General features: G+C 38.2%; 1 protein-coding gene and 1 pseudogene across 1 annotated transcript in view; both read right to left on the bottom strand.

The window, feature by feature from the left end:
* The window catches only part of Prss48 (serine protease 48), a 25,311-nt gene that overhangs the window by 981 nt on the left and 5,722 nt on the right, over positions 1 to 18,608 (bottom strand). Inside the window, exons 5-6 of the mRNA XM_004638718.2 lie at positions 16,186 to 16,448; positions 12,185 to 12,354 (exon numbers count right to left, since the gene is read on the bottom strand). Coding sequence (XP_004638775.1) covers positions 12,185 to 12,354; positions 16,186 to 16,448 — 433 coding nt within the window. The remainder of the gene's footprint in view (positions 1 to 12,184; positions 12,355 to 16,185; positions 16,449 to 18,608) is intronic.
* On the bottom strand, positions 7,903 to 8,616 carry LOC105743137 (annotated as a pseudogene).

Below are 18,608 nucleotides of genomic sequence, written 5' to 3'. Positions count from 1 at the left end.
CTCTATTTTTTGTGTTTCTCTTTCTCTCTCTCTCTCTCTCTCTCTCTCTCTCTCTCTCTCTCTCTCTCTCTCTGGCTTTTTTACAGATAGGGTCTTGCTATGTAGTTTAGGCTGATCTCAACTCATGGTGATCCTCCTGCCTCAGCCTCCCAAGTGCTGGGATTATAGGTGTGTGCCACTATGCCTAGGGAGCACAGCCCATGTTAAAGCATTTTCCTCACCCCATTCCCATTAGTTGCCAGCCCCTGTTCTTCCCAACTTTCCTAGCCCTCAGCCAACTGGTAATCTATTTCCTTCTTCTATGGATTTGCCTTTGCTGGATATGTCATGCAGTATGTGGGCTTTTGGAACTGCCTTCTTCAACTCAGAATATTTTTTTCAAGGTTCATCCCTGTGACAGCATACATCACTACTGCATTTTATTTTATGTTTGAATAATTTTTGTTTGTACGTTCATTAGTTGGTGGACATTTGGGATTTTTCCATTTTGGGGCTATTAATAATTTGGGCTCCTGTGAATATTCATGTATAATTTTTTTCATTTATGTATTTATTTGGTACAGGATCTTACTACATAGCTCAGATCTTCCTGTTTTCAGCCTTCCCTGCTCTGGGATTATAGGCGTGTGCCACCGTGCCCAGACTCAGTTGCCAGTTCAGTGTGCCCCAGAGGCAGGGCCAGCACAGCATGCGAGACATGTATGAATTTTTTAAAAATCATTTGTTTATTTATTTGGTACCAGTGCTCACTGCACAGCTCGGACTCATAGTGATCCTCCTGTCTCAGCCCTCCCCTGCACAGGGATTATAGGCATGTGCCACCATGCCCAGTTTCAGTGGCCAGGCGGGGCCAGCATGTGGTGCCAGGGATCAAACCCGAGTCCTAGCACTTGCCAGGCAGGTGTTTAGACCACTGAGCTATCCCCCTAGCCCCATGTATAGATTATTACATGGGCTATTTTATTATATCTTGGATATTGTTATGCTTTGTGTCCATATGTCCTCCTAGAGCCTCATGTGGTCATAGTTTTTTCAGTGATTGCTGAATTTAGTGTGTGTGATTCTGGGATTAAGGGTTGATGATAACTGGATCAGTTTATTGATTGGTTTGGCACTTCCCTAATCCCAACAATCTGGATAAGATATAAGGGACAGAAAGACAATATTAAGCTCCCTTGTTACTTTTTCTGTCTTCTGTCACTGTGAATAGTTGCCCCTCTGCCATGTGCCACCCCACCTTGGAGCCAGGCAGTTATGGCCTGAAATCTCTACAAACTGTGAGCTAAATAAACCTTTTCTCTTTTAACTTTTGGTGTTAGGTGTTTCTCTCAGCAATGAGGGAGAAGTAAGATTCAAGTATATAGCTAAAAGTGATGTTCTTGATATGATAATTCAGTTTTTAACCTGTGGAGGAACTGTCAGTTCCCCAAAAAAGCAGCACTGTTTTATTTGGAAGCAGTGGTCTGTGAAGGTGCCAGCTTTTCTACATCTTCACTAACTGTATTTTGATTATTGCCATCCTAGTAGGTGTGAAGTAGTATCTCATTGTAGTTTAGATTTACATTTCCGTGATGGCTACTGATAGGATTTTTTCATATGCTTATTGTCCATTGGTGGATCTTCTGAGAAATATCTATTTTGATTCCTTGCCCTTTAAAAAACTGTTGCCTTTTTATTATAAAGGTACAAGTATTCTTCATATGTTGTAGACATATAGCTTTCATTGTAAGTATGATTTGCAAAGAATTATTTTTTCCACTTCATAGGTTAGCTTTTTATTTTCTTCATGGTATGAATTAAAATGCAAAGGCTTTGAATTTTGTAAAACTCTTGCTTATACTTTTAATATTGTATTTAAGAAAAATCTGCCTAATCAGAGTCACAAAAATTTATTGCTACTTTCTTCCAGAAGTGTTATGATTTTAGTTCTTAAATTTAGTCGGATTTCATCGTGAATTAATTCTTGTGTATGGTAGGTTTCCAAGTTTGTGCTTTTGCATGTAGATATTTAACATTATTGACTTTAATGACTACTCTTTATCCATAAATTATTTTGATATCAGTGTCTAAAATTAATCATAAATAAAGATTTGTTGTCGGACTCAGTTCTTTTCTGTTCATTTATATGTGTCTCACATTATGTGAGTGCCACAGTGTCTTCATTACTGTTGCTTTGTGTTGTTGGTTTTTTTTTCGTATTAATTTTTGAAAATAAGAAATCGTGAGGCTTTTTTTTTTTTTTTTTTAGAGGTACCAGGGATTGAACTCAGGAACTTGCCCTTGCCCAGCCAGCATTTACTCCTCTGAGCTATCTCCCCAGCCCTGGAAAATGTGAGACTTTCAGTTAAGATTGTTTTGCGCCCCTTAAACTTCTATACTTATTCTTAGCTTCTCAAAATCTACAAAGGAAACAGCTGAGATTTTGGTGGGGATTGTGTTGAACTGTAAATCCACTTGCCAAATGCACATGTGTAAATATTGTATAGTCTCCCTAGTGTAAGAACTCAAAAGAAGAAATAAAATTAAAAAGGTATAACACAATTAAAAGGAAAGCAAGAATTTAAGGATTAAACAGCAAAGAGAGGCCAAGGAGAAATGCTAGGAAACATGACAGGGGCAAACCCGTACATTTATATGCACAAGATGGATAAGGCAATGATCCTAAGAACCTTCAGCAGGTTTTTGAAACTAGCAATTAATTGGTATGATTCTCATCCTGACTGACTATATGCTGACACCTGTGAACTAAGCAACTGCAGTGAAGATAGCAATGTGTAATACTAGGGTCCTGCTTGGAATGCCTGTCATTCTGGTTTTCTCAATATATACTGCTTGTCATGTCATATCAATTACTGCTATACTGTCTCTCAAATAAATATTTGTTTTTAAAAAAAGTAATAAATGAAAACAAGAGATAAGAAAAAAAATGTCATAGGACTGTCCTGCTAAAATGCTGTATATGGTTAGATTTCTAAATTTCTGTGTAAAAATATGTACTTGTTTATTCCTATTTTTAAATATTTATTTTTCTTCACATTCTGTAGGGATTTGAAGTTTAACATATCAATACTTGATGGAAAATACCTGTTCCATGCTATGTCTAACATGTTTGATTTCAGACAGGTTAAGCTCAACTGCCTGTTATAGGGTAATAACATCATTAAGCTTCTCTTTTGTAGGGTTAACAACTTACGTTTGCAGACCAAAAGTTATAGAAAAAGTAGGGCTACAAGGACAGCCAACATTTTGGCCCCAGCCTTTCAAGGTCAGTGAGGACTCAGGACATAAGAGAACCTGTACTGTAATACCCTGTAACTCAGTGATGTCCCAAATTTTCTGATCAAGGAGATTATGGGGCCACAGGGGAAACTGATCAACGATGTAGAGTGTGCCTAAGGAGAGTCACATAGACAGAAAACATTCTCTCAGGATTTCACAGAGAGCAAATTGGTCAAGCAGTGGCCATGACCCATCCACATAGCTGACATCTGCAAACTGTGGTACAGGGTTTCAGGGTAAATCCTGAGAGGATTTGACTGACCTTGTCAGGTTCAAAAGTTACATTTCTTGTTACATAGGTCTTGCTTTATTTTGGTCTTAACCATCCAGCAGAAAAGTATAAAAATGAGGTATAAAAAGTAAAACCATATTAATATGCTGAGCTGTAAAAGGCTCAAGTCACCAACTTCTGACATTGCCAGTCCTACGGATAATAACCCACTACTATTATGGACTACTGGACTATATTGGATTATTTCACTGAATTCACGCACCTACAATATTTAAATGGCAATGAAATACCCGTCTCTGACAAAACTAAACAAAAGAGATATAAATGAAGGACCACTTTGTATCTGTATATACAAAATAGTTAGACTAGATATACAACTACTTTCCCTAATAGTGTTTGGACAGGATATCGTGTCTGCATCTTATACTATGAATAACCACTATGAAGACAATAATATGCAGTGTATTAATTATTGAAACTGTCCTACTAATTGGTTTTGAAACTGTCTCATTGGTATTTGTTTCTCAATAAAATTAATAAAAAAGATGATCAAGTAAAAATATGAAACTTTATTTTTCCATTTATAAGACAATAAATTTGTTAAACAGGCAAAAAAAAAATGCTGCCATTTAAATGAGGTCATCTGATTAACAGACTTGGAAGGTCCCTTCATTTAGTTAACGCTTTAATTAAAAAAAATGTTTTGTAGTATTCAGAGTACATATTTTCTACTTCTTTTGTTAAATTTATTACATTTTATTTCAGTTTTGGGGCTCATAGTTGAATGCAGGACCCTGTTCGTAATAAGCATGCATTGTCCAGCTGAGCTACACCCTTAGTCCCCCTAAGTATTTTGTTTTTGTACTGTTGTAAATAAAATGTTGTTTTCTTAATTTTCCTGGATTATTCTTATAAGTTAATAGAAATACAGTCGCTTTTATATATTGTTCTTGTATCCTACAACTTTGCCAAATATGTTTATTCTAATTTGGTGAAAAGGAGAGAAAGAGTCCATCAAGTTTCTGTGTTCACTGTTGGTTTTGTTTTGTTTTGAGACAGGGTGTCAAAACTGGCTTTGAACTTTGTACATAGTCTGGGCTACCCTCAGCCTTGTAGCAATCCACTTGCCTCAGCCTACTGAGTGCTAGGATTACAAGCATGCACCACCACATGTGGCTTTGTTGTTTTTGTTCTCACTGTGTTTCCCTGGCTGGCCTCAAACATTTTTTTTTTTTTTTTTTTTCTTCTTTTTGGTACCAGGTATTGAACTCAGGACCTTGTGCTTGCCAGATAGGCACTTATACCACTGAGCTATATCCCCAGCCCCAGGCCTCAAACTCTTGGATTTAAGTGATCCTCCTGCCTCAGCCACTCAAGTGGTTGGAACTGTAGACATGTCAAAGCACTTAATTAAGTTAAAAAAATCCCTTCTTTTCCAAAATTGTTAAGTATTTTCTTATCATAAAGAATTGTAGGATTTTGGGACTGGGGAGATAACTCAGTGGTTTAAGTACCTGCCTGGAAAGCTCAAGGACCTGGTTTTGATCCTAGTCCTACATACCCTGCAAGACCACAATCCTAGGCATGGCATGCAGGTCCCAAAACTGGGTGTAGTGGCCCACACCTGTAATCCCAGCTCTGGGAAAACTGATACAGAAGGATCATGAGTCCAAGCTATGTAGCAGACCCTGTATCAGATAAATGATTTTAAAAACTAAACAAAAAAAAATTACTGGATTTTTAAAAATGCTTTTTCTGTGTCAATTGACATGATCATACAATTTTGCCCTTCAATCTTTTTAACATGGCACATTACATTTATTTTTTAAATTTTAAATCAACCTCACATTTCTGGGATAAGTTTCACTTGGTCATGGCCTATAATCCTTTTTATGTACTGTTAGATTTGGTGTACTGGTATTCTGTTAAGGAGTTCTCCGTCTGTGTGTATAAAAGATACTGATCTGTAGTTTGTGTGTAATATATTTATCTGGTTTTAGTTTCAGGGCAACTGTGACCTCATAAAATGACTTGGAAATGTGTCCTCTTACTTTTTGGAAGAGTTTGTATTAGTTTTTTCGGTATTGGATAGAATCCAACAGTGAAGCCTCTAAGCCTCGACTTTTATCAATCGGTAACTATTTTTTGTTTCAGTGGTCCTAGGGATTGAACCCAGGGCCTCGTGTATGATAGGTAAATAGGTGTTTTACCATGGAGCTAAATCCCTGGATCTTACAAATTTTATTTAATATTTTCAATTGTTTTGAGGCAGAGTTCTACTAGGTAATGCAGGCTGGCCTTCAACTTGCTATGTATACCTCAAACTCTTGGCAGTCCTCCTACCTCAGCCTCCAAAATGTAGGGATCACTATATAGCCATGCACCATCATACCTGGCTCATTCATTTATTTTCGAGGAACATTTTGTTAAATTGCTCTTGTTGGCCTCAAATATGTGAGGTTCCTGTTTCCAGTAGCTCAGTACATATATATGACACAATACATGAATAATTGGTAGTTTTGTTGTTGGTTTGGCCTTTTTTTTTTTTTTTTTTTTTTTTGTGGAATGGGGATTGAATTCAGGGCATTCGCTCTCAACTATACCACCACCAAGTGGCTTAGGCTCAGGCTTAGTCTGCAATTGTATTTTGAATCCTCTGGCATCAGCTTCCTACTATTGGATTAGAGGTGTGTGGTAGCATGCCCAGCCAGTGTTTTGGTTTGTTTTGTTTAGCACTAATGCAACCTCTTTGCTTGATTTGGTTCTATTCAGATTGTATATTTTTCTTTGGATAGGTCTAGTAGTTTGTATGTTTCTAGGAATATGTCCATATCATTTTAATTATCTAATTTATTCACATGTAGTTGTTCATAGTATTAGCTTACCTACTTTTGTCTCTCTGCCTCTCTTTATTTCTCTCTCTGTCTCTGTCTTTCTAGTACTGAGGGTCAAACATGGGTACTTTATCACAGAGCTATTATCCCAGTTTTAAATTTTATTGATTTTTAAAATTGGAGACAAGGTCTTGCTAAATTGTCTACACAGGACTTAAACTTGTGATCTTCTTGCTTTATCCTCCCTTGGTACTGGTATTACAGACATCTGTGTCCATTTCTTTTTTTTAATTTTAATTTTATTGAGAAATACGAATGAGACATTTTCAAAGATGATTGATAGGACAGTTTCAATAATCAATACATTGTACATTGTTATCTTCTTTGTGGTTATCCATAGTACAAGCTGCAGATGTGATATCCTGTCCAAACACTATTAGTACACCTCTTTCTTCTCATTGAATTAAGTGAAAGTAGCTGTATATCTATCCTATTTTGTATATATAAATACAAAATGATTTTTTCTTTGTATCCCCTTTTTTTTTGTTTAGTCCTGTCAGAGGTAGATATTCTATTGGCATCTAAATACTATAGGTGCTTGAATTCAGCAAAACAATCCAACATTGTCTAGCAGTCTATAATATTAGTGGGTTATCCTTAGAAGTTACTGACTTGAACCTTTTACAGCTCATCATATTAATATGGCTTTACTTTATTATTTTTTTTTAAATTTTATTTATTTATGTGTGTGTGTGTGTGTGTGTGTGTGTGGCCAGCTCAGCCCACCAGGGGGCGGGGCTGGCTGGCATGTGGTGCTGGGGGATTGAACCGCGGTCCCTGTGCTTTGCTAAGCTTGTTTTAAATAGGTGCTTTAGACCACTGACCCATCTCACCAGCCCCTGGCTTTACTTTATATACCTTGTTTTTATACTTTTTTGCTGGATGGTTAAGACCAAGATAAAGCAAGACCTATATAACAAGAAATGTAACTTTTGTATCTGATAAGATCAGTCAAGTACCCTCAGGATTTATCCTATAGCCCTGTACCACACTTTGTAGATCAGTGTCAGCCATGAGGATGAGTCACAGCCATTGCTTGACCAATTTGCTCTCTGTGAAGGCCTGAGAGAATGTTTTTTCCTCTCCATGTGACTCTCCCCAAGCACACTATACATCATCGATCACGTTCCTCTGTGGCCCCATAATCTCCTTGTTCAGAAAATTTGGAGTTCGTGTGGATGCCCTCTGCAGTGATGATGAGTTACATGATGTTACAGTACAGGTTCTCCTATGTCCCAAGTCTTCACTGATTTTGAAAGGCTAGGGCCAAAATGTTGGCTGACCTTGCAGCCCTTCCTTTTCTCTAATTTTGAACTGCTAACTTAGGTTGTTAACCCTCCAGAAGAGAAGCTTACTATTAACCTGCAATATATGCAGTTCGGTTTACCCTGTCTGTGTCCATTTCTTTATTTCTTTTCTTTTTTTCCAAAGACAAAACTTTATTGAGCCCTTCAGCTCTAGTTCTCTTTTCTCCTGCATTGTCTGGGTTCCACAGAGTCACCCAGTCCTGTGAGCAGCAATAAAACCCACTTTGCACCCTGCAGGGGCATCTCTGATGGTTGAGGGTTTGCCGATGTGTTGGTGGTTACCACCTCCAAGGGGATGCTCCACAGGATTCATGGCCACACCATGTACACGTTGCCTTATGTTTGTGGTAGGCTCAGCCAACCTTCAAGATAGATTTATCAATTCTGCCATTGCCAGCTACTACACACACAACAGCTCTGTTGGCAGAGGAGATGACCTTAGAACCTGAGGGCAGCTTCACTCTGGTCTTCTTGGTTTCAGGGTTGTGGGATATGACAGTGGAATAGTTCCCAGAAGCTTGAGCAAGCTGACTATGGTCCCCAGGCTTCTCCTCCAGGCAACAAACGATGGTCCTTTCAAGCATGGTGCCCACAGGGAGAACATTGCCAATGTTGAGTTGGGCCTTCTTGCCACAATACACAAATTGGCCTATGTGGATGCCCTCTGTGGCGATGAACAACTTAGTAGGCTTTGTGAATTGGTATGGGTCCTGGAAGACCACCTTAATGAGGGATGCACTGCAGCCCGGGTTGTGGATAATGTCCTTCACGATGCCCTTTATGTAGCCATATTGTTCTGCAAAGTCCACAGTGCATAGACAAGCTGCACCCTTGCGATGCTTCCTGTGCACACTAAACACAGAATCAGAGCACCCTTCCTCTGTCCACGGATCATGTGGCCCATGACTACGGGTCTATTTGTGAGCGGGGCTGAAAGAGCCATTCTTTATTTCTTAAAGACTGATAGTATTGTCCTTTATTTTGTCACTAGATTTTACTAACTTTAATATTTGAGTTTTTTTCTCTTGTTAAACCCCGCTAAAGTTTTTTTTAATTCTATTAATATTTTTTAGAAAATAAATCAGACCCACATATGTAAATACCATAATGTCTCCCTGCTATAAGAACTTGAAAGAATAAATAAAACCAGAAGGGCATAATAGAAAAAAAAGTTTGTTTTTATCTGTTTTCTGTATTTCTGTTCTTTATTTAAGTAACTTTCACTATAATCCTTATTTCTTTGTTTATTCTTTCTGAGCAAGTGCTCTACCACTTAGATATATCTCTAGCCCCCTTGTGTAATGTCTTAATATGAAATGTTAGGTTTTAATTTGAGATTTTTAAAAAATATAGCCATTTACTGTTATGTATTTTATTCTAAATACTGCTTTCACTGCATCCATAGATTTGGTATGTATGTTTTCTTCATTTTTGTTCATGTCAAAACATTTCCCCTAGACATGGTGGCAGATGCCTGTGATCCCAGTGCTTAGGGTGAGGTAGAATGCCTGCTGATTGAAGACAACCTGGGCTATATAGTGAGGTCAAAACCATCCTGAACTACCTAGTGAGATCCTATCTCAACAGAAGAATAGCAAAACAAACAAAAAAATTTTTTTTCTGAAAAGATTTTCTAATTTCTTTTGTGGTTTTTGGTGAGTTGCTCAGCCTGGCCTTAATCTTGTGATTTTCTTGCCTCAGCCTTTCAAATGCTAGGCTTGCTGGGCATGGTGATACATACCTATAATCCCAGCACTCAGGAGGATGAGGCAAAAGGATGGATTGCTGTGAGTTTGGGGCCAGCCGGGGCTACATTGCGAGACCCTGTCTAAAAAAATAATAATAATTCCTGGGATTATATGCATATACTAATGTACCTACCTGTGATTTCTTTTTTGACCTGTTAGATACTTGAGATCATGTTAATTTCCATATCTTATCTTTCCATAGATCTGTTATTTTTTATTCCACTGTAGTTAGATATTTTTTTCCCATAGTTTTATTGAGAAACAAATAGCAATGAGACAGTTTCAAACCAAAGTGGTAGGACAGTTTCAATAATTAACACATTTCATACATTCTTCCTAGTGGTTAATTGCTGTACAAGATGCAGACTTGATATCCTATTTACAAACATCATTAGAACAAATCCCTCTATTCATTAAGAGAATGTAACTATATATCTATCCTAACCACTTTGAATACACAGATACAAAATTGACATTCATCTGTATCCCCTTTTTTTTGTTAAGTTCCATCATTTTAATATTATAGGTGTGTAAACTCAGCAAAATATTCTAAAAGAGTTCAGTAGTCCATAATAGTATTGGGTCTTCCACTTCACTGGCAGTGTCAGAAATTGTTGACCTGAGTCCCCTACAGCTCAACATAATAGAAAATATTTTTTAAGGCTTGTTTTATAGCTTATCTGGAGACTGTTCCATATGCCCTTGATAAGCAAGTACATTTTTCTATTCCTAGGACTTTTCTGACTTCTGTTCTGTTCTTTCATTTATTCGTTGTTCTTTAATTTTACGTATCTAGTACAGGGTCTATAGGGTCTCACTACACAGAGTGGACTTGTAGTGATCCTCCTGTTTTCAGCCTCCCAAGTGCTGGTATTACAGATGTGCACCACCACGCCCAGTCTCAGTCGCCGTCTCAGTGCACCCTGAGGGCGGGGCTGGCATAGCAGGCCAGAGATCAAGCCCCCAGCCCATGCATCTGTCTAAGCAAGTGCTTTAATCTACTGAGCTATCTGGCCAGCTCATTTCTTTCATTTATTTATTTTGTGATGCTGGGGCTGGAACTGAGGGCTTTGTAGATGCTAGGCAAGACTTCTAACACAGAGCTGTACCTCCAGCTCCTGGTGGCTGACTTTTTACCAGACAGTTATGATCAAGATGACAGAATGACATATTTAGAATTATATACTGCCTGTTTAATAAATGCTGCAAAAAGTGGCTTTCCACATGCCAAGGATTAAAATTGACATGTATCTTTCACAATGCACTAAACTAAAAATGGATCAAAGATCTAAATATTCAGACAGAAATACTACATATACCAGAACACAGAATAGGTAGAATTCTTGAAGACATTGGTCTAGACAAAGACTTTATGAATAAAGCCCTGATTTCACAGGAACTGTCACAGAGACCAACAGCTGGAATCTCATCTTTCTAAAAAACTTTTATACAGAAGGAGAAACCACCAGTGGCGTGAAGAGAACCCACAGCGTGGGAAAAAATGTTTGCCAGCTGTCCTTCTGACAAAGAATTACTATCTAGAATATTTAAAGAATTCAAAAACAAATCAAACTCCAAAATGTAAAAACCAAATCAAAATGTGGGCTTCTGTAATGAATATAAACACTTCTCAGTGGAAGAAGTGGAAACAGCAAATAAATATATGAAAAACTTTCCAACATCACCAGTCACTCAAGAATTACAAATTAAGACAGTTCTAAAATTCCATCTTACATGGCTGTCATCAAGAAATCAACCATTAAGACATGCTGATGGGGTTGTAAGGGAAAAGGAACTCTTCTCCATTGTTGGTGGGAGTATACACTGGGTAAAACCACTATGGAATCAATATGGGGATTCCTGAAAAAATTAAGACCAGAGGTTCTATTTGACCCAGCTATTTCTCTTCTTGGTACCTTCCTGAGAGAATTGAAAGCATTGTAACACAACAGTATATGCACACCCATGTATATGGCAGCATTAGTTTGTAATAGCCAAACCTTGGAAACAGCCTAAATGCCCATCAGCTGGTGAATGGTTAAAGGACACTTTTTTTTTTTTTATACCATGTAGTATTGCTCTGCCATAAAGAAGGATAAGCTCAGTACATGTTTAGGATGACTCAGACACAGATGTAAATATTGCATCATTTCTCTGGTGTGAGAAACCAAAGTGTAAATAAGAGCCAAATTGTATAATAGTTATGAAATAGGAAGAAAATGTTCAAATAGGGAGGAAATAAGGGAGGAGAGGGGGGAAAGGAAAAGAAAAAAATGAGAAAAGGCAAAATAGAAACAAAGCTTTTGTAAATGGGATGTCATTGAAGGGATTGGGGAATAGGAAAAAGAGAAACAGGTTATATCATGTACAAATACAAATTTTCTATGCTAAATGTGATCATTTTACTAAAATGTACCAATAAAATCTGGGAAAATAAAAATAAAAGTACATACTGGAACATCTACAAAAATAAAAATTTGGTATTTATCAACTTTACTATATTCTTGAAGGTGTATATACATCTGTATATCTAATGATTAATGGTTAATGTTGGTCTAGAAGTGGAAGAGATTGTTTAATTTTTTTAGTGTTTGTCCAGGGTAACACAAGAATTACTGCCAGATCCCTTATTTCCTAGCTTCTAGGTTTCTATTATTTACAGATAGGAAAACCTGGATCAGAATTAAGGTATTTTAAAACACAGTGTCAAGCACCAACATTCACCTTGCAGCTATCCTTCCCACTTTGTAAGCCTCCAGCACAAATCATGTCTTCCTTAATGACTGGCTCCAGTCCTGGGATGAAAGCGCCAACGGGGTTATAGAGACGGTCGCAGTCCTGGTGGTTAATGATAGGCACTTCCACTTCCTGGAGAGTAGAAGGGTAATTATGGACTGTAGAAGAAGACAAAAATGAAAAGTTAAAACAACCTGGAAAAGTACCAGGGCAGATAAATGACTTTCCAGTCAGAGTTTTCTATAGGAAAAACTTTTGGTATGGTTAATTCTAAAACAGTGGAGAATACAGAAGTTTTTTTGTTTGAATGTTCTCTCTTGTGTTGGTGTTCTAAATAAAAAGTAATTCTTTTACCTTCTGATTAAGGATGTGGATATCCTAAAACTTTTCCAATTTTCCTACCCCCAATCAGTTCTTGTGTTATCTTTATTTCATCTTGGGGGAAAGTTTATATAACAGTTGAAAAACATGTAAAAAACGCTGGACTCCTTCCAAACTTTAGTTAAAAAATTGTTTATAAATATTTATTTGATGCAGGGTCTCACTGCACAGCTCAGACTTATGGTGATCCTCCTGTGTCAGCCTCCCCGTGCTGGGATTATAGGCGTGCATCACCATGCCCAGTTTCAGTGTCTGTCATAGGACGCCTGGGCTTCCAGGGCCAGCATAGCATGTGGTACCAGGCATCGAAGCCAGGTCCTTGCACCTTGCCAGGCAGGTGTTTAGTCCACCGAGCTATCTCCCCAGCCCACTCCTTCCAAACTTTAAATCAAGGTAACCTCTTTTTCATAGTGATTCAAAAAAATTAGTTCTGCCATATTATGAGTACATTTGTTGTGGGTAGTACATGACATGGCTTAATTTTTGCATCCCTTTCCCTTTGCCCTTTCCTCTCCCCCTCTCTCCACCTTAGTCCCCTTCTCATTTTCCATAGATCTATCTCCCTATAATATTTTATATTCTCTTTTTATTTTGCTCTTTGTGTTTCTTGTATAAGAGAAACCATACAATTTTTAAACTTGTCTGCCTATTTTATTTAACATTATGGATTCAAGGTGCATCCATTTTTCTACTAATGAGTCAAGTTTTTCTACTTGTAGCAGAGTAGTACTTCCTTATCCATTCATCTGTTGATGGCTATATAGGCTGCTTCTAAGATGTAGCTGTTGTGAGGTCTGCTGCTATTAACATGACTTTGCATGAACCACTGTACAATGATGCCTTTAACTTTTTCAGGAAGATAACTAGCAGAGGAGTAGCTGGGTCAAATGGAATTTGTATTTTATGTTTTTAAGGAGTCTCTAGTGATTTTCATAATGGTTGTTACACGCTCACCAACAATATAGAAGAGTTCCCTCACCTCCCTATAACCTCACCAGTATTATTTGATTTCTTGATGATGGTCAGTTTTTAGAGGGTAAGATAGAATCTTAATGTTGTTTTAATTTGCATTTCTCTAATGGCCAGTGATACTGACCATTTCTTCACATGTTTATTGGGCATATGTACTTTTAAGAAATTTCTACTCATTTCATTTGTCTATTGGGTTTTTTATTTCATAGGCCTAGTTTTTTAAGTTCTTTATATGTTCCACATATTAATCCTGTCTGAAATATGGCTTATAAATGTTTTTTCACATTTTGTAGCTTGTCTTTTCACTGTTTCTTTTGTTGTACAGAAGCTTTTTAATTTGATAAGATTCCTTTTGTTGATTTTTTAATATTTCTTTAAAAAATTTTTTTTGATCTTTTCTTTATTTTGTACGGGGTCTCTATATGCAGTTTAGACTCAGTGATCCTCCTGTCTCAGCCTCCCCAGTGCTGAGGTTACAGGTGTGCACCACCATGCCCAGTTTTGGGGCTGGCATCACCAGCATGCAGTACCAGCAGTTGAACCCAGGTCCCTATGCTTGCTGGGTAGGGGCTTACACCACTGAGCTATCTCCCCAGCCCCATTTTTTTTTTTTTTTCATTTATGTATTTGGTACAGGGTCTCACTACAGAGCTAGAACTCATAGTGATTCTCCTGTTTTCATCCTCCCCAGAACTGGGATTATAGGTGTGCACCACCAGGCCAGGACTCAGTTGCTGGCTCAGCATTCCCTGGGGGTGGGGCCCACACAGTATGCAGGACCAGGGCTCAAACCCTAGTCCCTGAGCTTGCCAAAGCAGGCACTTAGTCTGCTGAATTACCTCACCAGCCCTTCAACCCCATTTTTAAAAAATACTATTTCTTGTGTCGTTAAGAGTTCTATTCAGAAAGTCCTTGCCTATGCCTATGACTTAAAAAGTGTTACTTACCTTTATCTTCCAGCAGGTAGTTTCTGTTTTAATGTACTATAACTTAAAAAGTGTTACTTACCTTTATCTTCCAGCAGGTAGTTTCTGTTTTAATGTACTATGACTTAAAAAGTGTTACTTACCTTTATCTTCCAGCAGGTAGTTTCTGTTTTAATGTAGATCTTTTTAACAATTTTGATTTTAGCTTAGTGCATGGTGGGAGATACAAGTCTAGCGTCAATATTCTGCTTGTGAACACCCATTTTTTCTAGCACCATTTGTTAAAGAAGGTATCTTTCCTCCAGTGTGTGTTTTTGACCCCTTTGTCAAAAATCAGGTGATTATATGTGCCAAGATTGTTTCTGTATTCTCTGTTCTAGTTCATTGGCCCACATGTCTGTTTTTATGTCAGCACTGTGCTATGGGCATCACTATAATTTTGTAACGTAACTTTGCTTATATTGTGTAGGATTGTTTTGCCTATTCTGATCCCTTCTGTTTTTGTTTGAAATTTAGCATTGTTGTGTGAGGAATTTTGTTAGTATTTTTTGATTGAGTTGCCATTAACTCTTGTGTATCAGTTTTGGGAATATGGTCATTTTGACAGTTTTGGTTCTGCCTGTCTATAAATGGAATGTCTTTCAATTTTTCTGATGTCACTTTTTCAGAGTCCTGCTGGTTTTATTGTGTAGGTCTTTCATTTCCTTGATTTACTCCTAAGTGTTTAATTTTCCTTTCTGCTATCATGAATGATATTGTTTTCCTAATTTTTTTTCATTGAGTTTAGAAATACTATTTTATTGACTTTATTTCCTGCTATATAATTGAATTTATTAATTCTAGAAATCTTTTGAGTCTTCTATATAAAGGATCATATCATCTGCAAATAGTGGTAATTTCAATTCTTCCTTTCCTATATGTAACCCTTTTATTTCTTTCTCTTGCCTGATTGCTTTGGCTAATGGTGAACCTCTTTTTGAAAGAGGTGATTATGTATTTAAATTACTAGTGTCCACTCTTCCAGCTATAGCTAGATTCTAAGTAGTATATAAGAGTAAATGGAATAAACATGTAAATGTCAAAACAGCATCTTTTGCGGCCAGGGAGATGGTTCAGTGGAATAAGTGCTTCCCTGGCAAAGCACAAGGGCCTGAGTTCAATCCTCAGTTCCGCACCCACCCCCCCCAAAAAAAAGCATCTTTGGAAGACTTACAGATAAAATCTTTAGTTCGGCCTGATTTTGTTGAAAAATACTTGTTAGTGCTGGCCAGATAGCTCAGTGGATTATAAAGTGCCTGAAAGCAGGAACAGGGGCTGGGGTTTTGATCCCCAGGCCTGCTGTTGCAGCCCCACCTCCGGGGCGCACTGAGCCAGCAATTGAGACTGGGTGTAGTGTCACGCACTTGTAATCCCAGCACTTGGGAGGCTGTAAACAGGAGAATCACTGAGTCCAATCTAGTAGTGAGATCCTGAACACCCTGTAGACCCTTCCCTAAAATACCGAAGAAGAAAAAAAAAAAGAAAAATATTGGCTGTAGTAAGGATGTACCTAGAATATAAATGTGCTGGAATAGATATAAAAGGGCAACACATAAGCCTGTAGTGTTGAACCTATGACATGTATGCCAAGAGTGGGCTACAAGTTACCATTGAAAGCTGTACAAGTTTGCCATTGCTGATGATTTAACCCTTCTTTCTGCTCATTCTCACCTGTGCCTCTCGTAACTTGTCCCCATCCAGTCACCCAGCAAGAGGCTGGAATTTTTAGCTGCTTTGTAACATTGGGCAAGCAGATGGGCAGGATGAGAGAAGTGAAGGTGACTTGGGAGGACAGTTTCAGCAAAGCGATGTCTGCGCTTCCATCTTTGTATCCCGGATATATGACGACTTTGGACACAAGGTACTCTGTGGTTTGACTTGAGTATTCTGTTTTAACAGATCCCATCCACACACTGTATGCGAATACCATTGACCTTAGGGAAAAGAAAATGACATAAAAGCAAAGCGTGCTTATGCTTAGGTGGCTCAGATCAAGTTGCCTATAGGTAGCACTAAGAAAAGAGGGCAGCATGCAGGAACATAATTGGAGCTAGGATAATCCTGGGCTGGGTTTGGTTTGTTTCCTTCTCTCATCCCCTCCCCTCATCGTCCTTAAACACCCTTCCTGTGTTCTCATCTTCCATGTTTATATCCTGTATTTTTTCTTCTGCATACCTCTCCCAATCTCTGTAATTTCACTACCACTGTATACTTAATTGTCATTGCTCTTTATTGCCAGGTTTGATTTCTGTTCTGAACATTGAGTCTTTATTTCTAAATAAAAAACTTAAGGAAAGCATAATGCATGCTATACATATACAAATTAAAATTTTCAAGTAGGGCTGGTGAGATGGCTCAGTGGTCTAAAGCATCTACTTAGAACAAGCTTAGCAAATCAGAGGGACCACGGTTCAATCCCCCAGCACCACATGCCAGCCAGCCCTGCCCCCTGGTGGGCTGAGCTGGCCACACACACACACACACACACACACACACACACACACACATACATATAAAAATTTTAAAAAAAAAAAAATTTTCAAGTAGATTGATAAGATATACAAAATAAAGAAATAAAAACAAGTTTGCTATTCTAGGATTTTAATTTTCACTATTCAAAGACAATTATTTTTATCTCTCTTAACCCTTGCTAATTTCCATAGTATTTTTTTAATAAATCTTATATATTGCTGCTTCTTGACCCCCCCACTTTAGAATATTCAGTTCCAAATGTAAAAGGATGTTATGGTTTGTGTCTAGGTGTCTCCCCAAAGCCTCATGTAGTAAAGGGGCATGAGATGGCTTCTGGAATTTGTGATTGCTTCATGATCCAAGGCTGGGACCATGGGTCTGAGTACTGCTGAGTTTAGGAGTCTGAGTACTGCTGGGATTATGGGTGTGAGCACTACACCCAGTCTGCTGCAGATAGCCTGAAGGCAGTATAATAAAAAGGAGAGAGATTTGCTCTCTCTAGCCTTTGTTGCTGCTACTCTTCTCATTTGCTCTGCTCTTTGCCGCCACCATGAAAGGTTGATCTCTGCCATGTGCCCCTCTGCCTTGGAGCCAGCTGAGTATGGACTGAAACCTCCAGTAATTGTAAGCTAAATGAACTTTTCCTTCCTTTATTTTGTGTGTCAGGTATTTGTCCTAGCAACAAGAGAAGAGTGAGACAAAGGGTAAGATTGAGCTTCCTCCTCCTCCTCCTCCTCCTCTCTTCCTCTCCCTCCTCTTGCTTCTCCTCCTCCTCTTCCTCCTCTTTCTCTTCCTCCTCTTCCTCTTCCTCCTCCTCCTCCTCTTCTTCTTCCTCCTCTTCCTGTTCCTTCTCCTTTTTGTCCTCCGTTCATCCTGGGAATTGAATGGATAGGCACTCTGGGCAATATATACCACTGAGCAGTATCCTTTGTGCTCTTTAAAAGTTTGTTGAGACTGGGCCTTTCTAGGTTCCCAGGCTGGCCTTAATCTTACAGTCTTCCTGACAAACTGGAATAACAGGTGAGCACCTAGAATGGAGCTTTCTTACACATCATGGTCCACCCCCTTTCCATTCATCATCTTAACCAATACTATCAGAAGTTTTTTGGTTAAGCCTAGTATGGTTGACTATGCCTGTAGAGAGGATGAAGTGAGAGAGCACAAGCTTGAACCCAGCATGAGCAACTCGGTGGTTTACTGAGTTTTTATCTCAAAATTTTTAAAAAAAGCCTGGGGATATTACTCAGTGTGAAAGTGCTGAGATCAGTTTCTAGAACATACCCACACAAATTGTTAGATTGTTATTTAACAGATACAGTCCTATGGCTGTACAAACAATGTTTACCAATGTTCATATTGGAGCCTATCAATGCATTTTTATAAATTTTTTTTCCTAGAGTTAACGTGGTCCCACTTTTGTTTTCTTTATACCATCGCTAATTTATCATTTTCCCCCCTGAAAGTCTCTGTCAGAAGTATAAATTTCTTCTCACTATGTCCAAACCTGCCAAACATTCTATTCAGATAATCTTTTGTAGAGCTGTCTGCCCTCATGTTCTCATATTCTAGGCCTCTATGGCTATCATCTCCGTACTCTCCTTTCCTTTTTTTTTTTTTTTTTT

The sequence above is a fragment of the Octodon degus genome, unplaced genomic scaffold (assembly GCF_000260255.1).
Source record: "Octodon degus isolate 3935 unplaced genomic scaffold, OctDeg1.0 scaffold00101, whole genome shotgun sequence".
Taxonomy (NCBI): Eukaryota; Metazoa; Chordata; class Mammalia; order Rodentia; family Octodontidae; genus Octodon; species Octodon degus.
This window is presented reverse-complemented; position numbering and strand designations above follow the sequence as displayed.